The sequence below is a fragment of the Mangifera indica genome, chromosome 6, assembly GCF_011075055.1.
Source record: "Mangifera indica cultivar Alphonso chromosome 6, CATAS_Mindica_2.1, whole genome shotgun sequence".
In the NCBI taxonomy this organism is placed as follows: domain Eukaryota; kingdom Viridiplantae; phylum Streptophyta; class Magnoliopsida; order Sapindales; family Anacardiaceae; genus Mangifera; species Mangifera indica.
In genome coordinates, this window is record NC_058142.1 from 6,905,740 (window position 1) to 6,931,542 (window position 25,803).

Below are 25,803 nucleotides of genomic sequence, written 5' to 3' on the forward strand. Positions count from 1 at the left end.
GCATGCGGTAAAAAGGTGAGAGATGATGGGTAGGAAGAAATGATAGGCTTGCAGGACTAAGACAGTGGGTTTCTTTGTTGGCGTAAAGTGGATGGTGACAATACTAGTGGTAGAAAAGAAGATGTTGTTTATACAAATTGCATATTTAAAGTGATGATATGACAAATTTGTTAACGTGAGAGGATACGATAATTTTAAAAAATAAAATAATTAAAATGATATACAAATTTAACTTCTAATAATGTGCCAAATTTATTTTACTGTAGCAATCGTATTAGACATTTCGTTTGATTTATTAAAATAATATAGAAATTACAAGACACTTCTTAATGGGTGTGACTTGTAATTTATAGTGACAAAGTCCTAATTAATGTTTGATTTATTCTAGATTTAATTCTTGAAACATTGATTTAACTATTTTTAAGTGGTCATTTTATAATTCCAATTAAATTTTGAAAGAATAACTACCAATTTTGCAACTAAAGGATTATTTTTTACAGTTTCATTTCGATATCATGCATAATAAGGAAAAATGATCTTCAAAAATCATTTATGATTATGCAATGTTTGACTTGAACATATGAAGGTCAAGATGTGGATTTTCACATTTTTTGAGAAACTAAAGGTACGCTCATAATTCTGACAATGTTATTATAAGTAGAATTAAAATTATCATGACCCAGCAAATTAATTGATTATATACATGATATATCTTGGGGTAGATTTGATCCAATATGAGGTTAAGTCAAGATTCGAATTGATACAATATCATTAGAGGATTGTCATTAAAAATATCCAGAGGTAATCACTGAGTTTTTAATTATCATTTTTTATGTCATTAAGATTAAGTATTAGTAAAGCTATTCTACTTGGAACTTTCAGACGAAAATACAATTATTATATAGGGGTATTGTATATCAAGTTGAATGAGAAAGGGGACATGACTCTCAGCTGACAAATAAAAAAAATATATATTATTATTTTTCGTTTCCGTGGATTGTGGATTATTACCTAACACAAAGCTCCATTTTCATAAAACTAGTATTCCAGTTTCTCCTCTTGTGAAAATTATTCAATATTGTTTACCATCTCTTAGTATGGCTGATGCAATCGTTAATCTTGCCTTGGAGCAGCTGCTTCAAATCACTGCTAAAAAGGTAGGGGAAGAGGTGAGGCTAGTTGGTAATGTCGAAAATGAAGTGGAAAATCTTCAGAGAAATCTTAAAGCCATTCAAGCTGTGCTACTTGATGCAGAGGAGAAGCAAGTGAAGGACAAAGCTGTGAGACATTGGTTAGATCAGCTTAAAGACACAGCCTACGACATGGAAGATGTGTTGGATGAGTGGAATATTGAAATCATGAAGTTGCAGGTTGAAGGAGATCTTGAAGATGCTCCTAATCCTAAGCAGAAGGTACCTTCCTTCTTCCCCTGTTCTTGCTTTGGTATCAAACAAGTTGTTTTACGCCGTGATATAGCACAAAAGATAAAAGAATCAAATGAAAAACTAGAAATTATTAACAAAGAAAAAGATAGATACAGTTTCAAGGAGACGGGCACTAAAACATCTTAACGAGTTCCAAGTACGTCTTTAGTTGATGAGACTAATATATGTGGTCGAGAATTTGAGAAGAAATCTTTAGTGAGTAAGTTGTTAGATGAGAGAAATAAAAAACAAAAAGACCTTCCTATCATCTCACTTGTAGGGATAGGAGGAATTGGAAAAACAACTCTCGCTCAACTAACTTATAATAATGACGAGGTCATAAGAAATTTTGACACAAGAATATGGGTGTGTGTGTTAGATCCTTTTGATGAGTTTAGAGTTGCCAAAGCAATCATCGAAGGACTAGAATGTCCTACTAATGATTTAGTTGAATTGGAAGCCCTTTCAAAACATATCTGTCAATCTATTACAGCAAAAAAAATTTCTTCTCCTTTTAGATGATGTGTGGTCAGAAAATTATAACAAATGGGAACCATTTTATCTTTGTCTAAAGAATGGTTCCTATGGTAGTAAAGTTTTGATTACAACAAAGAGTGATAAAGTTGCATCGATTATGGGGTCAGTTGATCCTATCATTATGGAGAAATTATCTGAGGAGGAATGTTGGTCGGTGTTTACAAAATTCGCATTTTCTGATAGGCCTCTTGAGAAGTGGGAAAAGAAAATTGGAAGAGAAATTGTTGCAAAGTGCAATGGTTTGCCGCTTGCTGCTAAAACTCTTGTTAGTCTCTTGCGATTTAGGAGAACTAGAGATGAATGGCAAGAAATTTTAGACAATGAAATTTGGAATCTAGAAGGGATTGAGAAAAATCAAATTGAGAAAGATCTTTTTTTACCTCTGAAGTTGAGTTATAATAATTTGCCATCTAGCTTAAGACAATGTTTTTTATACTGTGCTATCTTTCCAAAAGATCATAATATAGAAAAGGATCACTTGATTAAATTATGGATGGCTCAAGGTTATCTTGGATTGGACAATGATGCAGAGATGGAGGTAATAGGCCAAAGGTATTTTGATCATTTAGCATCTCGATCATTCTTCCAAGAGTTTCAAAAAGACAATATGGGAATATCAGAAGGTGCAAGATGCATGATATAGTTCATGACTTTGCTCAATTTCTCTCTAAGAACGAATATTTTACTGTAGAAATCAATAAGGGCAGTGAAGAGCTGGTCATAAACACTTCCAATGAGAAAGCTCGACATTCGATGCTAAAGCTTAACAGAGGGGCTACATTTCCCATCTCCATTTGTAGCATCAAAAGTATTCGGAGTCTGTTAATTCATTCTAAAGGTTTTAAGTATTTGATGCCTAATGATGTTCTATCAAATCTCTTTGGTGAATTAACATGTTTAAGAGCATTAGACATAAGTTACAAATTCCAAGGTTTGAGGGAAAGGAATTTGATTGCAACGATTCCAAAAGAGATTAAAAAATTACTACATTTGAAATATTTGAATTTGTCCGGTTAGAATGTGAAAAATCTTCCAGAAACATTATGTGAGTTATACAATCTGCAAATTTTAGATATCTCTTGGTGTAGAAAGCTTGAAGAACTGCCTCAAGGGATGGGGAAGTTGATAAACTTGCAGCATTTGATTAATGTTGGAACAAGTTCATTAAGTTACATGCCCAAGGGAATTGAGAAATTAACTTGTCTCCGAACATTGAGTGAATTCTTCATAAAACGCAGCAGCAGTGATGGCAGTAAAGCATGTCATACTCTTGCATGCTTGAAAGATTTGAAACATTTAAGAGGAACGCTTAAAATTAGAGGAATAGGAAATGTGAAAAATGTGAGTGAGGTTAAGAGAATGCAAATTCTCAGCAATAAGAAAAACCTCTTCTACTTAAAGCTAAGATTCGATAAATCCACAATGGTAACTTCTCCGCATCCTCTAATATTTAAAAGTAATGTTGATAGCGTGGAATGAGCAGAAATTTCAGATATTTTACCTGTCTTTGACAAATTTTAATTGTAGGAGATGTGCAGAAATATTGAGCATGATGGTGGTTGCAGTGTTATGCTGAAAGGAACAGAGGAGATAGTTATGTAAAAAGGAAGTTGGAATTCACTTGTGTTACTCTTAATTTGTATGAGTTGTAGTTTGATTTTCTTCATAAAGTTGTTTGTTTTTAACGTGATTGGAAATTAGGTGTAAAATATTAAATATATGTTATATGATATGAGTTGAACATATTGCTATATCTTTTTTAAATATATATATATATATATGTGTGTGTGTGTGTGTGCGCGCGCGTGTGTGTGTGGTTTTATTGATTATCTTTTTAGCACATATTTTAATTGTATTAAATTACCTTGTAGGTTAGCTATTCCTTGTACTTATTTTAATTGTATATAAAAAGTTTGGATAATTTAACTTCTAAATTTGTATATGTTATTAAGCATGCTTATATTTTAATTTTTCATTATCATAGTGTATTTTCCTATTTTGAAATTTGAAATTTTTATCAATTTATAGTTTTATCTATGATTTTAAAAATCAGATTAAATTAGTTACTCTAATCGGTTGAACCATCAACTACTAAAAAAAAAAAATTTGATCATGTATAAAATCAAGTTTGGCTAAATCAATATAAAAAATTGATTTTTTTTTTTTAAATTCATTATGAAAACTTGAACTACCACCTTATTTATCATATTTTAATGCTAAATAAGTTAAATTATATAATTAATTATTTTTGAATAATTAACCGATTTAATTATCGATTGGATCGGATTACTCTTTTCACCTAATTGATATCCAATCTAGTCATAAAAACATTAGTTTTATCTTTTCATTATGTTACAACTTTAAATTTTACCAGGATAAGTTTTGAGAACAAACTTTTTGAAATTACCCCTTGCCCTTCTTTTTAATTTGCTATACATATATTAGCTTACATTTCAACAAAAAGGATAATTTTTTTCTGTGTGATTATGCCATGGGAAATAAGAACTTTTATTCTTTTCAAGGAGTAATTTTTTTTTTTTTGTTAATCATTAGTGTAACAATTTTTTATTATTAGCAAACATCATGATTTTTAAATTTCCTTTTAACTAAACTCTAGCTAGATTTGAATTATTATAACTAGGTTAATTTAAACAATAGATGATGGAAAAGGTTTAGAAAAACATATCAATATGCATTTGATTAAAGATTTCATTGGTCATTTCCACAAAATTATAAATATTAGTCATAGAAGTGTTGCTTCTATCTCATTTGAGAGCCATTTCACTAAAGAATTCATCTATTTTTTGTCGCAATGTTCAAAACTAGGATTAGATTCGAAACGAGTTTGATTAAACTTGAAACAAGCTCAAATATGAATATGAGCTAAACAAACACAAACTCAAATACAAGTTAAAAAGAAGTAGGAAAAACGAACTCGAATCCAAATAGAGATCGTGTTTGACTCACAAGCCAAACACAACTCGCATCATTAAAAAAAAAAATAGAAGGAATGACATCGTTTAGGATAGCTAAGTCGGATATCTCATGTGAACCCGAACCAAGTTCAATTTGTCCACATGAACTTGAACTAGGTGCGAACCAATTACAAACTCTTAAATCGTGAAGTGAGCTAAACATGACTCTCCAAGCGTGACAAACCTGAGCCGAAAATGAATCAAGCCCAACTAAAAACAAATTGAAAACGAGCTTCACCTTGTTCAGGCTTGATTCGGTTTGACTCCAACCTTATTCAAAACTAAACACAAGTTCTAGAAAAAAATGAGATTTACATCTCCTATAAGTAAACTCCTTAAAATTATGAGACAAGTGTTAGATTGCTAAACAATTGATAAGTCTCCCCTCCCCTCAATCCCCAACAAATAGGGGAAAAATATTTTGAATTGAGGTTGTTATTTCTCTGATAAACTTGTTTGCCATAAACAGGCTCTTTTCTATAAAGTACTCTCAGTTGATATGACCTTTCTTTCTTCTACTTCCTATACAAGTATCATTGACTTGGAAAAACTTTATGATCAACCACACCATATCGCTGCATTGCAAATACTTGCTCACTGCATCGCAAATACTTGCTCGCTGCATCTGGAACACCGAAATGATGCAGCTGCAGCTGCAGCACAACGCGTCCTAAGGCAGTAATAACAGTACCTGCCAAAGCGAAAGAATTACATGTTAAGAATTAAACTTATCCTGTAAACCAACCAAAAAAGAAAATGCATTTCAAAGAATATGAATATATGCAAGGAGACCTCTTTGCATTGCATATGTTAAACAAAAATAACAGCAGTTATTTTTCAGTGTTGGTTTGCATTTGGAGAACATATATTCAGCCAGATATGCCAAAAGTAGGGACTGTTAGAAATATATATTGGACTTACAAATGTAAAGATTAAAACTCATATTATACAAAACCAATTGACTTGTGTTAAAGTCAAATTCATATACTTATATACCACTCACTCATATCATATTTATTAGATGTGAGACTTTAGTCTCTAATAGGGACGACCTCCATTGAGGTTTAAGATTTAGCCAAAAGACTTATTCCCACCCAACGTTTAGTGTACTCCTAAACTCCTACCTATAAGATTTCAAAAACTCAAATACCTATTCTTCTGTTAAAATTTTCTGTTAGGATTAAGGATAAAATCATCATTTAACAAAAATTAAAAAAAATAAAATTTTATCTTATTTTCCTTTCTTAATTTAAAAAACTAATAATTTCTTCTCACTCAAAGTTTGAAAAGTTAGCATTTCACTCTAAGATTTTTTTTTCTTCTTCGACCACCTTCTCCATTCTAGCTGATAGCCAACACTTCCCGCCGAGCGTTCGAGCACCATCTTCTCATCTCTAAAACGAAGACAAATGGTCTTTGTCTGAGACAAAGACCCGTCATCTTTGTCTCAGATGAAAACCATTCATCTAAGAAAGACGAAGACGATGCTCAGACGATGGGTGAGAAGCGTTGATTGTTGGCCAAACCAGAGAAGTGGCCGGAGAAGAAAAAAGAACTCTAAAGTGAAATGGTAACCTTTCAAACTTTGGTTTAAGAGAAATTATTAGTTTTTTAAATCTAAAAAAGGGAAAGGAGGGAGGGGAATGAGATAAAATTTTAGTTTTCTTTTTTTCTAATTTTGTGTTAAATGAATGTTCTACCCTTAACTCTAATAATGAATTTTAACATAAGGGTGGGCATTTAAGTTTTTAAAACCTTGTATGTGAAAATTTGGAATAAGTCTTCTAGCCTTCAGATTTTGTAAACAGGCTATAGAGAATGTGCACTGTGTGAAAATAAGTTTTCACAAAATAAGACCTCCAATGTTTGTCCAAAAGATTTTGTTAACAAGTTTTTAGAGCATATATTCAGTTATATACCTGTGTTGGCAAGGGAGGGCAAGAAATGTAGTGGTCAGATTTGCTTGGCAAATCGGACAACAAGTGTCATCTTCTATAAAGCTTGAAGATTTATCCTTTGACAATGGGCGGAATATGTTTTTAAAAGTTGATGAGTTAAGAAGAGGGAGAAGTAACAACAACATTTCCTGCATCCAAGAAGATGACAAAGTGAGTAAGTACATGAAGGAATGCAGCCAACTATATGAAGGACTGCATGAGGAGCTGTTACATAGACTTTGGCATTCAAGGCAGCGGGAAAAGAAAAAAGGCTCATCTTCAAGAGGTAGTCTTAGCATGCTTATTACTTCCAACTCATGCTTAGGAAAGAAGGAAAAGCTTGGTATATAAATATGCCCTTTCAACCAGCAAAACGTTAAACTTGTATACCTCCTACTTCATAGAATTTTGTTTCCAGCCAACATATTGATTGATGAATTTCCCTTTTAGACATTAAATAAGTTCTACGAATAAACCTACACATATAAACTTACTAATACAAACTAAAGTGGTAATCAAGCTGCAGAGCCACATATCTATTTCAATTGGTCTAATTTACTTTTACTTTCACTCTTCCAGTAACGTCCTGCCATTACTCCAAGTTAAATAAAGATACTCCACAATATAAGTTTCACATTTTAACATTTTTGGACAACAGCTAGCAAAAATCTTCCATGTTTATTACAGAGCACAAAATTATAAAATGAAACTACACAAAGTTCACAGTATTTGAATGGCCAAACTTGCGTAAACAGAGGAAAAAATTACCAAAAATTCATTCCATACTAACTGGCAATTCATGTACTCAAAGCTAACAGCTCGATTCATGTTAGGGGTCCCATAGACAAGCCTTGCTCTCAAAGCTCTTTCAATGAGGTTCCTATAACTGCAACAGAACAATACAGTAATTCATTATTCAATAATTCTAGAATTTGAATGCCCTGTCTTAATATCCAAAATTAGAGAATAGAATATGTGAAAAAAACATATTTCTAGTATCAGTCTACAGAACCTAAAGGTGGAGTTCCTAGAGCTTAAGAAATTTTATGCTATTTCAAAATCCACCGGCAGAGTGTTAGACCTCCGATTAAGAAGGTATACAAGAGGAAACATATCTTTTCTGCTGAGTTGACACATTCAATTGCTCTTGCTCAGGAACCATACACATGGAGAATGGACAAAGTTTGGATGGAATGAAACATAGCTACAAAAAGAGGGAAGAGATAGAAGCAAGTCAAGAATTGAGTTGAAGCTAATTTGGGAAGGCAGTAGCTCTGTGAGTGATTCTAGCACACCTATTGCTAGTGCATTCGCCATTTTCTTTTCTGTTTTCCATTTGCGAATACATGTTGAGTTGACGATAAGCAGTATGTATACTTCAGATTCTTCTCTACTACTTTTGCTTAAATGTGTGGTGTTGGGGGAAATTGCCTGCTGGAGTAATCAGGTTGCTATCACATAGTATTCTCTGAGAATTTGTGAACTAGATAAGTTGATATGCCACATAGTTAGCTATCCAAAGAATTTTATCTTGTGTAATTCACTTTACATAACTACACTATCAATTGTTAAATTACTAATAACATCTAACTTTACTATACTTGGCAGTATAGCAATTTTTTCCCACCATTCTTTTGCTCCTACACTACTTATTTTTCCCAAGGCAACCTATATCATCCATAACTTCATTTCAATACTTCTGTTTCTGTTGATAGAAAATGTTCTCTCAGAAATTACCTTCCTGTATAGAGAAATATCAGTAGGTTGGCAAATGTGGCAACCTTATAAATTCCTTCAATGCGTTGTATTAAAAACCATGCTTGTCATGCCAATGGCCTCTGAATAACAAACAAAGAAAATTAGTTCCCCCTTAAATCCAACGCCACCACTGTGCTTACAAGGATATGCAGCAAGCACAATTAGAAATATAATTCTTCCAGGAATGAGAATAGTTGGCACAGGAAAGATTGAAATGGTACCTGCTCAGAGTCACCCCACCTACAAAAAGCAGAAAATGATTGTAGGTGGGCCCATATATACCGTCCACCAACAGTAGTGATGCAATACCAAAAGTTTTGAGCAATTGTAAGGCCAGGTCCCTCCAAGCCTGTTCTAACTGCAGGAAAAAATACCAAAAAAAAAAAAAAAAAAGAAAAACAAGTAACAATAGGTTTGTAAAAGATAAAGCTGACATAAGAAATACCTGAAAGAAAAATTGTCATGGAAATATATATAACTTTTGGAATTAGAACACAAACAAACTCCTAGTCACTAAGTCACACTTCATAAACCTTTAACAATTTTGACCTCAAAACAACTATGTATCATGATCTGGAAAAGAAAACATTATTTCAATAACCGTACAATACACCTTGTACTTTCATATACCAGAAGCAGATACCATTATACAAATTTATAACAAAAAAATTCTGTTACTGTGCAATTAGAATGATGATATAGATCCTTGAGAATAATAACTAAACTTGCACCTTAAATCAATCCTTAACTGCGTTTGTAACAAAGAAGCTTACTAAAAACCCATGCTTCTCAATCCTTAAGGATTATACACAAAATATAGAGCAGACGGAAACTACTAATTAGAACTACTAAAGAAGCTAATTTTCAATCGCATAACTAGTAGCACAAGCAAGAAGTCCAGGCCTTACCTCTTGCTCTTGCTTCCACTGCACGTTCATCTCTATATCTCAAATTCATTAGAGCATTCCCTGGAGTTGGCTTATCTACCCAAACTGAGAACCGCCAGATGAGAAACCCAAGGAACACATCAAGTTCTGGTTCATATTGAAATAGCATTCCTGGCTAATCCCAACAAAAGAGTGAAACAAGATTAAAAACATTGACCAAAGAACTCCAAGTTAAGTGTTATGCTACTAATGCTTTCAATTACACAATACAGTACCTTCATCAAAGAGAAGACCTTAACCAACTGTTCTTTTAACATGGCTGACATTTCAATGTCCAATCTTGCAGCATCAAACTGATTAACTCTTGATATTGAAATAGGTATTGATGACTGTCCAAAAGTCACACATGAACCACAACAAAAACAACATAAATGAAAGGTTACAAATACCCAGAAAAATAAACAAGTCAACAAAATTAAACCATGATAACAGCACTTGACATAAAATTAGGAGACCCAATATAAATACAAGCTCATTTTTTTCAAAATTTGCTACAGACACATCCATGAACTAATTTCAAATTCAGTTTATCGTGAACATTCAACATTCATATGGAGTTCTCACTCAGCAAATTAAACTAATTATTCATACCCTTTACCAAAAACACAAATTCCCACAGAAGAATTTTCCAATAAATTCTCATTCTAAGTCATCAGACTTTAAAAAGGTGAGCAACAACAAAGCCCTGAAACGTGATTTACATAAAGAAAACACAACATGAAGAATAAGAGATAAAACTTAAAGGAAAGTTCATTTTGCGAACCTGATGAGATAAAGCAAGAGATTTCCAGTGAGGAAAGAACCTTGGATAAGTATCAATCCATGCATGTTGTGCTGGAGGTGTAGCTACGTTGGTACTCGTAATACTCATTTGTGATGCAGGGATTGTTAACTGTACAATTTGCTAGGGCTTCTTTGCAAAGTTTTGAAGTCTCTGTTGATACTATTACCGAGAAAGTGAAAGGGGAAGATTGAGCGATGATTTCCTCAGCTTTGTTCACATACAGTTAAAAACTGTTGCAAAATTTTGCAGTGAAGAGTAATCCATGAGGGCGACTTCAGCTTCTGCAGATCCTCAAACACCAACTACAAAATGAATTGAAATTAAACGAGGGTAGGTATCAAATATAAATTATAAATATGAAATTCTTATTTTATTCTTAAAATAATTATATCAAATTTATATAAATAAAATAATATATTTTTAATTAAATATAATAATTATTTATATATATATTAAATTTTATTAAATATATATATAATTTATATTTAATAATTATTTAAATAATTTATTTTCAAAATTAATCAACCGTCAAGTTGATAGTAACGATGGGGATTGAGGAATCTTCTTAAGATAGATAAAAAAATTCTTGGGTTTAAGGTTGAGTTTGTTTTAAATATGAAACCATTTCCAAAATAATTATAGAACAAAATATAATTTCTCATTAAAAAAAAAAACCTTTTCGGTTCATTACAAAAATATTCTTTAATCCACTATAAAACCAGATTTCTTTACACAACTGAATTCTCCAAGTTACCCCTAAAATCCCAACAAAATTCCCTTTCAACCTCATTAGCCAAATCAAACTCTCCAAATCCTCTCAACCCTTTACTCAAAACCTTACCCACACACTCATCAACTTTCCAACCGGACCCCACCCCACTTCTTTTCATCACCTCACATATCCTGATCGTTGATGCTTTCGACCCGGTTCCAATCACACCCTTAATCACTCGCAGAAGACCCTTTTCATCACCACCGTCGATCTCCTCCAACTCGTCAATCAGACGGTCTATCTCGTCTCCCATTCCATTCTTACCCAACGCACTGATCATATCTGCCAGTAAACCCAAGTCCTGATCCGGGTATTCTGCCCTGATGACGGAGAAGACGTGGAGGCCGATGGCGCACTCTCCCTGGCGGAGGAGCTCACGGAGAGCGGCGAGGAGGTCGGCCTTGAGGAGGCGAGAGAGGGAGGGGTAGGAGGGGCTCAGTGAGTTTGTTTTTTGGGCACGTTTTAGGGATTGGATGGCTTGGATTGCTTCTATGCTTAGGATTCTACCTTTGACTAGAGGTCCACGGTTGCTTCGTGGGCCGCACCGTATGGGAATATGATGGAAGTTGGTTGACTGGGTGGTGATTGGATTGGGTTTCAGAAAAGGATGAAGAAAAGTGAGATTTGAGTGAAGAGAGGAAGCCATTTTTGCAGAGGCTTTCGCGGTGAAAGCTATAATAGTGTAGAGCTTATTGAAAAGACGGTTTTATCCTTTCAGTACTTAATTAAAGAATCTTTCACTTATACCCTCTATGAAATGCTTGGTATATTTAAATACCTAAATAGATATATATTTTTGAATATTATTGTATAATTAAACATTATTTTAAACATAATTTAAAATTATCTAATTATATAAAAATATATATTAAATATATACTTAAATTAAATATACATAATTTTATTGATATAATATAATATCTCAATATTTAACTTTAAAATAGTTTTAAAGATATGAGAGCAAAATTTTCAATTTTTAAAAGCTTATTAATATTATATTATAATCGAACTGTTGGCTTAACTCAAAAGTCAAATTTGAGTCGTGAGTAGCGTATCAGCAACCAACTTGTTTGTAACTTTGGAAATGACATATTTTATATTTTTTTATGTATAAATGATTAAATTGAGTTAACTCAACCTGTTTTGGTACGAAATAATGACTCAAACTTGATATTTAAATAAAGTCATATTCAAATTGTAAAATATCAATTTGAAAATGATTTGATTAGCAAATGATTTGACATAAATATGTTTCAAATTAAAAATCGTGTAAAGCATACTCAAATTAAACCATTTTTTATGTTTCGTGTTAAAAATTGTGGGGTCTATTCATTTATTTTGTTTCATACGACTCAAATAATCATGAATGTCCCAAGAAGAAGAACTGCTAGGCCTTTTTTTCCCTTAAATTGAGGTCCACGAAAGGCAACCCAACATAGCCATAAAGTCCAATTTTGTTAAGCCCACTACAAGTCCTTGCAACGATGCTCAAAGCAATTTTGGTCAATTCCCCTCTTCAGTTTTTGCAGAATCATTTGTTTTTACAATCTTTCTTTATTTAGGAAAAGAATTGATTTAATATTAATATGATGACATTATCACTATTAATTCCCTGATTTATTTACAGATAGAGTAATATTATATGTATCTATTTTAAATATACAAATAAATATATTTTATATATATTATCATCTAATTGAGTATTATTTTATCATTAATTTAAAATTATCTAATCATATGATGATATACATAAATATATATTTATTTGTATACTTAAAATAGACATGTTTAGTTATATTGTTACGTATATGGATGACAAGTTGCAATAACCAATAACATTGTTGGCAAATGTATAAAAACAGTTGTGACAATAGAAGTTTGCCTCAATCAAGTTGGACAAATTGAGTGTAAATTCAGTTTCCAACTAATATAATGTCACAATTGCCCCCAAATAGCTTGAATGATAAATGAGAGATTTTAAACGTAAGAGCAAGAGTTCAAATTTTCTCCATCGACATTTCAAAATTAAATTATTAACTTACTTTGTACAATAGTTATGAAATCAATTATTAGATATGAGTTTTCACCTGTTTGGGCTAATTGGTTTACCCTGAATGGGTGATTCAGCTTAAGTACGGTCTCCACATTATCCAAAAAAAAAAAGTCACAATTGATCATACTAATATAAGACCATGAGCACATAAATGCATTTATGTCATACTGAATGAGATGAGTTTCTCTTGTTACATCTACTTATCACAACATTCATTCTCATTTAAGACTAACCAGATAACAGGAAATCTCAAATATTGATGAGCAGTAGAATATACTTCAGGATTTGTGGCTGAGCTTTCCTGGAGTTTTCCTGGAGTATGCCTGCCACAACTTCCCAATATCTTTCTAGAACTATTAAGTTTCCATCATTCCTCCAGGTATAAACATGATCTGTCTCATTAAAAATTTATAACTACTACATAGCATTCCTTGTGGTTGACGCTTGATTGATTTGCCAAACTGAAATAGCCAAACACCCACCCGCAAGCACATTAATTCTTTTCTTCTCTTCTACATTTATCCCCACACTCCCTTAAGTGCAAATTCTTATCAAAGTTGTGCAGTGTCTAGAATAATTGGCATCAACATTAGAAAGCAATAACTTTCAAAGTGATGAGCAGCTCAATTTCCAAACTGCTGGCTTAGACATATTTTCTCCCAGTAATATGATAACAAATTTGACAAACTTGAGTTTAACACTCAGTATTCTGTGATATCATTTCACCTTTTGATACGTTCTGTTATGAGATTCTGAAAGCAACCCATCTCCACTGAGATTTTGATGGACTGCCATTTTAACTTGATAGGAGGAGAAGAGATGCATGGTTTAATAATCCCTTTTAAGTTGATAACAAGATGAGGCTAATTTTTGAGTGTTCCGAGCATTTGATGTGTGACTGAAGAGGCACTAATTGGTGCATGGAAAGAGCTAAGTGTGCTTTCCAGACTCAACTATGCAATGCAAAAAGCTCAGATTAATTGTTCCCACAAAGAAAATGGAAACAAGGCTTCTGATTATCTTCCTCAAGTAATTTTGCCAGTGGATTAGAGCTCTTAGATACTTGAGTTAGCAAGTTCAAAGAAAAAGTTGATTTTCTTGCTACAATAAAACTATGTATTCCCAATTTTAAGTATCTAACTAAATACACTTTAATTAGATGCCTAATTACATACTTAAAATTGGGTGATCTGTGGTTTAATAGAGTTGAAATTTTTGACACGGTTTGAGACTTGTTGCTCCTTGTTATGATTAGTGGAGATCAATTTTGGAGTTACGAACAAAGTTATTGAACCCAAAATTGAATTCCTATGTTGGTGAGTGTCGAATAATATTTACTTTTCCATTCGGTCAGATTCTAATTGGATCTGATTTTGATTTAATATGATTCTAATTCAATATTATTTTGATTTGATATATATATTTTTTTTTGTTTCGTAAGATTAAATTTCCTTTTCAAATTACTCTGCAATACTATAAATTGTATATTATTTTGTTATTGATAATCATTTAGTTTACCATCTAACTCATAATTCTTTTGGTGAGATCATTTGTCCTGTAAAAGAATTTTGTTTCTGAGATTTTTTATCTATAAAGTTTTTGGTGTATACCTCTAATCCTATTTATAGATGTCATGCAGTAAAAATGAGTATTATTAGATCAACCCTTTAAACACAAATAGATGTAGCGAATTAGAGTTAATACTTTAGTTCAAGTCATAAAAAGCTTATACCATCGATCAACGGGCAACAACCAATAACAAAGTAATGAATAAGATTCTTTGGCAGTTATCAATGAAAAGTTTTAGGTCAAATTTGACACTACAAAACTTTCATAATAATGATCCAGTAAATATGTTGACTTCCAAATAAATATAACGTCATAAATATAGATACACATTCATCTGTTTGAATTCAAAATCATAAGTTATATTTCAAGAGAGAGGGAGAATTCATGGGAGACATTTTCCCTCCAAGAAACATGTCATGTGTAATTGTGTGATAAAGTGAATGCTTTGAATTCTTTTGATACTTGCAACTGAGGTTATCATGGTTAACATTTTTAAAACATCTTGGATTAAGAAACTTACCGATGATCCAAAACAAAAGTTTGTCATAGACATTATCATTACAACAAATAACAAATGTAAACCTCTTTTTATTTTTCTTTTGGCCTTCTAACTATTTTGTAGTAAGAGAGATGTCAACTTGCATGAGATAAAATAAGCCAACTTCATTCATATTGTAAATGTCATTTCAAATATATTTGTCTAACTTCTATCTTATTAATGACTAAAAACCTTCAATTTTTTTCATATCAACCAAACCACTCCTCAAAACAGTTGAAGGAATTAATAAGATGTTGTTGTTTAAATCTTTCAACAATCCATTTGAAAATTCAAATGAGATAGCTTCAAGATAGAGTTGTCTAAGAAAAAAGATTTCCCTTCTCTTTTAGTAGTTCAACACTCATATTGACATATTCTTGATGACACACAAACCATTCATGAAGGACAGATTCCTTTGCTAGGCATCTTATCATCTTTGACACTGCATTTTAGGTTCAACAATAATGCTTCTTAAAGGAGGTTGGTTGATTGTTTGAGTGTCGTAGATATTGTTGTTTGTGATATCTTAAGACTATTGAGTTTCTTCTAATCACTTTACAAAATCTTTTCGCTTTTAGATAGGGAGGTTTGATTCTTTCATTTTGCACCACTCAACATGAATATCTTTTGTCGATTGACTTTTTGTACTAACTTTGGGTGGCAAGGTATTACTTGAATTGGTTAAGAATTGAATAAGTTGTGTTATATACAGTGTATTTATAAAATTTACATTGGAAAAAAGAAAGTGAATATAAAATTTAGCCATTGAGTTTACCAAAAAGATTAAGAATGCGGATAAAGTTAGAGATCAAATTTAGCCATTGAGTTTACCAAAAAGACGTGTCTACCATTGAGTTTACCAAATTTAGCCATAAAGTTAGAGATCAAATTTAGCCATTGAGTTTACCAAAAAGATGTGTCTAAGGAAAAATAAAGTCATATGGGATGTGGATAAAGTTTAAAAGAAGGCATTTGTAGTTAAAATAAAATTGTTTGTAATTAAACAAGCCATATTGATTTATTGCTTTGTAGTTAAAACACTAATACAAAAATTTTCATGTATATATAATATCCTTAGTTCATGGAAGAATTACAATCATGATTTATTGTTCTATTTAACACCTTTGATGGGGTGAAATATTTTTGAAAGGTTTGAATCTCATATTTGTAAGATATATATATATATATATATAGTCTCCTTGTTATTTGTAAACATCTTTTTTTTATAGGCTTGTAAAAGACTAACCTAAAGGGTTGGTCTCGCTCACACAAGAACTAGGGTAAAAACTTCATTCATGTGTAAATTGGTGGATTTTTTCCTATGCGTGCAAGAAGCACAAAGTCTAGTCCATTTTACACATCATCGTTTTAATTAATTATTTTATTTTTTGCAAAAATAAAATGCTTAGCTAAAACATGTGATTTTTGTGCTTGGTGGATTGTTGCACCATTGATTTCAATTTTTATGGCGTGTTTGAGTTTTCCAAAATCTTAGGGATTTTTAAACAATGGATCCGAACTCAAATATTACCAATGTTACAACCACCACTACTAAAATTGATCTGTTTGCGAATCAAAACTATAAAAAATTGTTAAAAACGAGTGTTTTCTATACTAAATATACATGTCATTGATGTTGTTCAAATTAATTCTATATCTCTCAAAACTATTAATACCAAACAAATAAAATTTTGGATTCATTCTAATAGGGTTTACTAAAACAAAAATCTTAGCATGCTTTTTAATGAACTATTTGATGTCTACTATTCTAATAAGGAAGCCAAAGAAAGTTGGGACTCAGTAAATCACAAATGTATTCCTAAGGATGTCAACAACAAAAATTTGTGATTGGAAACTTATATAGGTGGGAGATGACTGATGATAAGGATATCAAATCTCAAGTTAATGAATACCATCAACTTTTGGATGATTTGAAATATGAAAATATCACTTTGCAAGATAAGTTTGTGGTTGGACTGTAGATTGAAAAATTACCGAAGTCATAGAAGGACTACAAACAACAATTGAAGCACAAACACAGACAACTTTCACTTGCATATTTGATCACCCATATTATAATTGAAGACACCAATTGAAGAGGGCACAAAAACACTAAAGCAAAGGAGATGGCTTTAAAGGCTAACCTGATGCAAGAAAATTCTCAAAATAACAATAAATGGTATGAAAATTAAAAATTTGATTACACGCATAGAGGTTCTAACCCTACTTTAAACCAAAAAGGTTTTCATTTTGTTTGTGGAAAGTCAAGTTACCATGCTCCTTAGCAAGTAAAGGCTCCTAAGCTCCTTCCTTGTGCGCTCATTGATCCACAAAAAGTGATATGAGATATATAACTCAATATCATCGATAAGTATTTGGGAACAATGGGAAGGGAGCAACCCCAACAAGTTAATCACCTCTTGCATTAAAAGGTGTAAAGGTAAAGCCTTATAAACAATATTAGAAAGAGTCGTCCATCTTTTCGAAGGATCATTATATAGATACTTTTTTAGCTCCTTCAACTCCACTAAAATGTCGTAATTTTCTTTTATGCATGAATACTAGTTTTATCGTAGTGAGGGGTGATAATGACACATTTATGCCCTTTTCAATATGAGGGGCTAGAGAAACACCTTTCTCCATTCGTTCCTTGTTTGACACAACCTTATTAGGTTATGCCTTCGAGGTCACCTTAATAAAAGGTTTTAGACCCTTCACCCTGATGTCCACCATTTGCGATGAATTAATTAGGGAGCCCTGTTAGATGATAAATCTTTTGACTCAATATTAAAATGAACACTATCGTCATTAGAGCTTTCTACCGATGTTTGAGAGATATATAAAGTTTTATCAACAAATCCCCAAAGAATTAAACCTTAAAAGAGAGTTATCTCTATGAATAGTATAATAAAGACAAAAAGATCTTACCTTGATAGTGCTGAACAAAGAAAACTGAAAAATTAATATGAAATTTGAAAAGCACATGTCGAAATACCCTAGAATAACAATAATAAAAAAATTGGGCTAAAATTTAAAAACTACACATCCAAAAACTTTAAAATAACAAAAATCGAAAAACATAACTAAAATTCAAAAACTACACATCAAAATACCATAGAATGTCAAAAACTGAAAATTAATCGAAAATTGGAAAATTACAAGTCCAAATACCCTAGAACGACATAAATAAAAAAATAGATTTGAATTTTAAAAACTACATATCAAATAACCTAAGTATGAGAGCGATCAAAAAACCAATATGAAATTCAAAAATTATATTTCGAAAAATCCTAAAATAACAAAAAAAAAAAAATCAGAGTTGAAATTTGAAAACAAATCTCAAAAAACCCTAAAATGAAAATATCAAAAAAGAGATCGAAAATTCAAAAACTATATGTCCAATTACCTTAGAATGACAAATATAAAAAAATTGATCTGAAATTTGAAAAGTGCCCGTCAAAAACCCTATAAATCACAACAAAAAAAAGACTTAAAATTCAAAAATACACATCCAAAAACCCTAAAATGTGAAAAACGAAAATAAAATTCAAAAACTATACGTCAAAAACCCTAGATTTGAAAAAATTATCAATTTGCCCCCTAATATTTTCTCATTTTCCACAAGTTCGAAATGCTTAAAAAATTTCAATTTTCCCCTTATTAATTTCACTCTATCCCACATGTCCAAAATATTGAAAAAATTACAATTTCACCCCCACAAGGGTTCTTACAGGTCTAATTGTTTAAAAAATCAACATTCCCCCCCTCCTCCCACATGGTTTTCATGTGCCTTGTCATGGGAAAATCTTTCAAATCTTGCAATTTCCCCCCTTCCTCGGGGTTCCTTTGTATGTCCCCGAGTATACTTATTATTTAAAAACTCCTATTTGCCCCCTTGTGTCATCGATTCATTGTAAAATTCCTAGATTTGTGAAAATCCCTTAGGTTGAATTTTAATTTGAAAATTGATCCATTTTTTAACCAAAATCGCAATTTCCATCTATCATTTCAATTAATATTTGTGGCTCTTTCTGGATTTGGGAATTTTCTTGGCATAAACTGTCCGTTTGGTAAGAAAAATATTGCCTCAATGTGCTTTCGATTTAAATTTCGAAGAAAGGTATTGGAAACAGACAAATTATGCCTTGTCAGCACTAATAAGTAATGGCAAATTATTCCACACGTACGACAAAGATTTTGGTTGGTACAGCTGTTGGTTTCATCGTTTACATAAACTCTCAAGCATCTTTTTTCAGTGGGTGCATTGGATACCTCTGCTTCCTAGTCGTGGTGGGGACTACATTTTACTTGGTTATCATGACCCGGGAAATTAATTTGATTATATAAGCGGTAGATTTGATTCAATCTGGGGGTAGCTCGAGATTCAATCGGATTTATAATATTTAGCTTAAATACATTTAAATTGATTTAATATTCTTAGAGGATTATTGATTTAATTAAGAGTGAATAATATTATTGATAAAATAAATAATATTATTAGATAAATTAATTAATTAATTTAAAATTAAATTATCAAATTAAAATTCTAATTTGAAATTAATTTATTCAAACCAAATTAATTTAGATCTATAAATAGAAACACGAAGGGATAACCATTAAATTTTTAATTATTATTTTGATGTCATTAAAATTAAATATTTGTAAAGCTATTCTATTTGAAACTTTCAGACGAATAATAGTAGCAGTTATATTTAAGTCCGTGTTGGTTTGCATTTGGAGAACACATATTAAGCCAGATATGCCAAAAGTAAGGAAGGTCTCAACTGAGGCTTAACATTTGGCCAAAAGATTTATTTCCATCCAAGGTTTGCTGTATTTCTAAATTCTTATAGTAAGACTTCAAAAATTTAAATGTCTACTTTTTATAAAAATTTTCTATTATGATTAAAAGTAAAATCATCATTTAATAAAAAATTATAAAGAAAAACTAAATTTTTATCTCATTTCTCTTTCTTAATTTAAAAAATTAACAATTTCGTTATAGAGATTTTTTCTCTTCTCTGACCACTTCCTCTGTTCTGACCGATAGTTGATGTTTCCCATCAAGCGTTTGAGTTTTTTGGTGAGAATGTAACAAAAAAACATTAGTGTTTTAGTGAAAACAAAGGATTAAAGGCCCTATAAGAGTTACAATGACTCGGTGGCAATAGTAATTGTGGTACGAGACAACTAGGCATGCGATAAAAAAATAAGAGATGATGGGTGGGAAGAAAGGATAGACTCGCAAGACTAGCAAAGTGGGGTTGTTTGTTGGGGGTAAAATGGATAGTGATAATACTAGTGACAGAAAAGGAAATGGTATTTATACAAATTTTATATTTAAAGTGATGATATGACAAATTTGTTTACGTGAGAGGATATAACAATTTTAAAAAATAAAATAATTAAAATAATATAGAAATTTAAGTTCTAATAATGTGTCAGATGTATTTAACTTCAGTAATTATATTAGACATTTTGTTCTTAGTGGGTGTGACTTATAATTCATGGTGACAGAGCCCTAATTAATGTTTGATTTATTCTTAGATTTAATTTCTTGAAACATTGATTTAACTATTTTTAAGTGGCCATTTCATAATTCCAATTAAATTTTGAAAGAATAACTACCAATTTTGCAACTAAATGATTATTTTTTATAGTTTCATTTTGATAGCTTGCATAATAAGGAAAAATGATCTTCAAAAATCATTTATTCCACATGTACGACAAAGATTTTGCAACTAAAGTGCCTTCGATTTTAATTTTGAAGAAAGTTGTTGCAAACAGACAAATTATGCAATAATAAATAATGGCAAATTATCCACATGTACGACAAACATTTTGGTTGGTTACAGCTGTTGGTTTCGTCATCTACAGCTGTTGGTGTCATTGTTGAACCAATCTTCTTTGATAGTGTTAATTTGATTGGCTGCATTGGATACCTCTGCCTCCAAGTGGTGGGGACTACATTTTACTTGGTTATCATGACCCGGGAAATTAATTGATTATATACCTTCTTCAAATATCTTGGGGTAAATTTGATCCAATTTGAGATTTGATCATATTTTACTACTTAACTTTAATATATTTGAATGGGTATAATATTATTAGAAAAATATTAGTTTAATTAAAAATAAATAATATTATTAAATAAATTTATAAATTAATTAAAAGTCAAATTATCAAATTAAAAATTTAATTCAAATCAGTTCATTCAAACTAAATTAACTTAGATTAACCACTAAAAATATCTAGAGGTAATCACTGAATTTTTAATTATCATTTTGATGTCATTAAAATTAAGTGTTAGTAAAGCTATTTTACTTGGCACTTTCGGACGAAAGTACAATTAGTGTATAGGGGTACTGTATATCAAGTTGAATGAGAAAGAAAACATGACTTCAGCTGACAAATTAATAAAAAATATATATTATTATTTTTTGTTTACATTTTGAAGAGCAGTTGGCACGTGGACCGTGGATTGTGGATTATTACCTAACACAGAGCTCCATTTTCATAAAAACTAGTATTCCAGTTTCTCCTCTTGTGGAAATTATTCAATATTGTTTACCATCTCTTAGTATGGCTGATGCAATTGTTAATCTTGCCTTGGAGCAGCTGGCTCAAATCACTGCTAAAAAGATAAAGGAAGAGGTGAGGCTTGTTGGTAATGTCGAAAATGAAGTGGAAAATCTTCGGAGAAATCTTAAAGCGATTCAAGCTGTGCTAGTTGATGCAGAGGAGAAGCAAGTGAAGGACGAAACTGTGAGAAATTGGTTAGATCAGCTCAAAGACGCATCCTATGACATGGAAGATGTGTTTGATGAGTGGAATACTGAAATCATGAGGTTGCAGGTTGAAGGACATCCTGAAGATGCTCCTGCTCCTAAGCAGAAGGTACCTTCCTTCTTCCCTTGTTCTTGCTTTGGTATCAAACAAGTTGTTTTACGCCGTGATATGGCACAAAAGATAAAAGAATTAAATGAAAGACTAGAAATTGTTGCCAAAGAAAGACATAGATACAGTTTCAAGGAGACAAGCACTGAAACATCTAAACCAGGTCAAAGTACGTCTTTAGTTGATGAGACTGATATATGTGGTCGAGAATTTGAGAAGAATTTTTTAGTGAGTGAGTTGTTAGATGAGAGAAATGAAGAACAAAAAGACCTTCCTGTCATCTCACTTGTAGGGATGGGAGGAATTGGAAAAATAACTCTTGCTCAACTAGCATACAATAATGACAAGGTGAAAAGTCATTTTGACACAAGAGTTTGGGTGTGTGTATCGGATCCTTTCGATGAGTTTAGGGTTGCCAAAGCAATCATTCAAGGATTGAAATGTTGTACTAATAATTTAGTTGAATTGGAGTCTCTTTTGCAACATATTCATGAGTGTATTTCTGGCAAGAAATTTCTTCTCGTTTTAGATGATGTGTGGTCAGAAGATTACGATAAATGGAAAAAATTTTATTATTGTTTAAAGAATGGCTCCCATGGTAGTAAAGTTTTGATTACGACAAGGAAGAAAACAGTTGCATCTACCATGGAGTCGGTTAATCCTATTATTGTGAATGAATTATCTGAGGAGGAATGTTGGTCGGTGTTTAGACGATTGGCATTTTTTGATCGGCCTCCCAATGAGTGTGAAAAATTAGAGAAAATTGGAAGGGAAATTGTTGCAAAGTGCAAGGGTTTGCCACTTGCTGCAAAAACTATTGGTAGTCTCCTGCGATTTAAGAAAACTAGAGATGAATGACAACGAATTTTAGATAGTGAAATTTGGAAATTGGAAGAGATTGAGAAAGGTCTTTTATCACCCTTGATGTTGAGTTATAATGATTTGCCATTTGGGATAAGACAATGTTTTTTATATTGTGCTATCTTTCCAAAAGATCATAATATAGAGAAAGATCACTTGATCAAATTATGGATGGCTCAAGGTTATCTTGGGTTTGACAATGATACAGAGATGGAGGTAATAGGCCAAGAGTATTTTGATCATTTAGCATCTCGATCATTCTTCCAAGAGTTTGAAAAAGACGATGATGAGAATATTATAAGCTGCCAGATGCATGATATAATTCATGACTTTGCTCAATTTCTCACTAAGAATGAATATTTTACTGTAGAAATCAATGAGGGCAGTGAAGAGCTAGTCATAAACACTTCCAATGAGAAAGCCCGACATTCAATGTTGACGCTTTATGGAGGGGCTACATTTCCCATCTCCATTTGTAGTATCAAAAGTTTGCGGAGTCTTTTAATTGATCGTACATTTCCTATGTATTCGCTGCCTGATGATGTTCTACCAAATCTCTTTGGTAAATTGACAAGTTTAAGAGCATTAAAAATAAGTGAAAAATATAGAAGATTGAATTTGATTATAGCGTTTCCAGCAATTCCAAAAGAGGTAAAAAAATTGATACATTTGAAATATCTGAATTTGTCTGATCAGGATGTGGAAAAACTTCCGGAAACTTTATGTGAGTTATACAATCTCCAAACTTTAGATATTTCTTGGTGTAGAAAGCTTAAAGAATTGCCTGAAGGGATGGGGAAGTTGATAAACTTGCGGCATCTGATTAATGATGGAACATACTCATTAAGTTACATGCCCAAGGGAATTGAGAAATTAACTTGTCTTCGAACATTGAGCAAATTCGTTAGCAGCAGTGATGGTAGTAAAGCATGTAGTACTCTTGCATGCTTGAAAGATTTGAAACATTTAAGAGGAAGGCTTGAAATTACAGGGCTAGGAAATGTGACCAATGTGAGTGAGGTTAAGAGAATGCAAATTCTCAGCAGTAAGAAAAGCCTCTTTGATTTAACGCTAATGTTCGATAAAGATGGAGAAGGAGAGAGGAAAAAAGATGATGATGAGTTACTTCTTGACGCTTTGCAACCGCATCCAAATTTAGAGAAATTAGGTGTATATCGTTACAGAGGCAGCACTTTTCATTCTGATTGGATCATGTCATTAACCGGGCTGAAGGAATTGAGTCTTACCTGTAGTGGAAATTGTCTTTATTTGTCTCCCTTGGGAAAATTGCCATCACTTGAATCACTACGGATAGCATGTTCAAGGGTAAAAAAACTAGTTACGGGAATCGAAAGCGATGGTGCATTTTCATCATCTACATCAGCTATTCTCTTTCCCAAGTTGAAAGTTCTTAAATTCTCGAGTATTTCCGAATGGGAAGAGTGGGATTACGGGAATACAATCTTGCCATGCCTTGCTTCTTTGTCAATCAAATACTGTAGAAAATTACGTGCACTGCCAGATGGCCTTCTCCAGGGGGCGAAAAATCTACAACATTTGAAGATTTATAAAAGTGATCTTTTGGGAGAACGTTACAGAAAGGGAACAGGAGAGGACTGGCAAAAGATCTCCCACATTCCCAACATCAAATTCAATCGTTCATATCTGCAAGGAGGCCCACTCCCACTCCATTGAGTTCTCAAATGGCTGCAATTACCAACCATCAATCCACGAAGGTAACTTCTCCGCATCCTCTAATATTTATATGTAATGTTAATAGTGTGGAATGAGCAGAAATTTCTGATCTTTTACCTATCTTTGACAAATTTTAATTGTAGGAGATGTGCAGAAATATTGAGCATGATGGTGGTTGCAGTGTTATGCTGAAAGGAACAGAGGAGATAGTTATGTAAAAAGGAAGTTGGAATTCACTTGTGTTACTCTTAATTTGTATGAGTTGTGGTTTGATTTTCTTCATAAAGTTGTTTGTTTTTAGCGCGCTTGGACAACTTTCTTTGTCAATAATTTGCATGTAATAATAAATGGTGTGTTTGATTGGAAATTAGGTGTAAAATATTAAATATATGTTAAATAATTTGGATGTTATATTGGTATATATATACATACATATATATATATATATATGTGTGTGTGTGTGTGTGTGTGTGTGGTTTTAACTTTTATCTATCTCTGATATTACTTAAGAGTGTTATGTTTAGTATTATCCTTTTTGTTTATAAACTTGTATCTAGATATTTTTTTATTATAGTTTGTGGATTATCATTAATTGGTACTTAGAAAGTTTAAAATATATATATATATATATATATATATATATATATATATATATATATATATATATCTTTTGTTAGAGGCAACATATTTACACATTTGCTATCTCATTTTTCAAAATAACTTGTGAAATGAAAGGCAAAGTTTTATGTACTCTACTAAAGATTTTCGTGAGATGAAAGGGAATAATAGTCATTTGATTGCATTTTAAAAAGTTATTGTGAAAAATATTTTTTAATAGAACCAAGGGCAATATGACATGTGTAAGTGAACATATAATTGTCATTTAACATTGTTTGAACTAAACCAGTGGAATTTTAAAGAAGACCAAATGACTATTTTCTACTTAAGATTTGGTACAAATTTAATTTTTTATTTATTAATTATTTAAAATTTAAATATATATATATCTATTTATTAAATTTCATTGTTATTATAAGGGTTGAAATCGTTATTTTT

At 31.8% G+C, this 25,803-nt stretch overlaps 4 protein-coding genes and 1 pseudogene across 6 annotated transcripts in view; 3 read left to right on the forward strand and 2 right to left on the reverse strand.

Moving 5' to 3' along the window:
• The window catches only part of LOC123219362 (putative disease resistance protein RGA4), a 22,596-nt gene extending 19,036 nt beyond the window's left edge, over nucleotides 1-3,560 (forward strand). Inside the window, exon 2 of one of the 3 annotated variants that reach the window (XM_044641276.1) lies at nucleotides 3,489-3,560. The gene's annotated coding sequence lies outside the window, so the exon portion shown is untranslated. The remainder of the gene's footprint in view (nucleotides 1-3,488) is intronic. The other 2 variants (XM_044641279.1, XM_044641278.1) reach the window with 2 other exon arrangements.
• LOC123219364 overlaps nucleotides 1-10,691 on the reverse strand; it is an 11,484-nt pseudogene extending 793 nt beyond the window's left edge.
• A 307-nt stretch (nucleotides 10,692-10,998) lies between these two features.
• Nucleotides 10,999-11,857, reverse strand: LOC123219367 (protein THYLAKOID ASSEMBLY 8, chloroplastic-like). Its single transcript, XM_044641288.1, has one exon. The coding sequence runs from the start codon at nucleotides 11,778-11,780 to the stop codon at nucleotides 11,091-11,093; it is 690 nt and encodes a 229-aa protein (XP_044497223.1). The 5' UTR covers nucleotides 11,781-11,857; the 3' UTR covers nucleotides 10,999-11,090.
• A 9,900-nt stretch (nucleotides 11,858-21,757) lies between these two features.
• On the forward strand, nucleotides 21,758-25,109 carry LOC123219363 (putative disease resistance protein RGA3). Its single transcript, XM_044641284.1, has 2 exons — nucleotides 21,758-24,788; nucleotides 24,891-25,109. Exon 1 carries the CDS (start codon nucleotides 21,877-21,879, stop codon nucleotides 23,047-23,049), a length of 1,173 nt encoding a protein of 390 aa, XP_044497219.1. The 5' UTR covers nucleotides 21,758-21,876; the 3' UTR covers nucleotides 23,050-24,788; nucleotides 24,891-25,109.
• Nucleotides 23,224-24,747, forward strand: LOC123218977 (putative disease resistance protein At3g14460). Its single transcript, XM_044640634.1, has one exon. It carries the CDS (start codon nucleotides 23,224-23,226, stop codon nucleotides 24,745-24,747), a length of 1,524 nt encoding a protein of 507 aa, XP_044496569.1.
• Nucleotides 25,110-25,803: the final 694 nt, after the last annotated feature.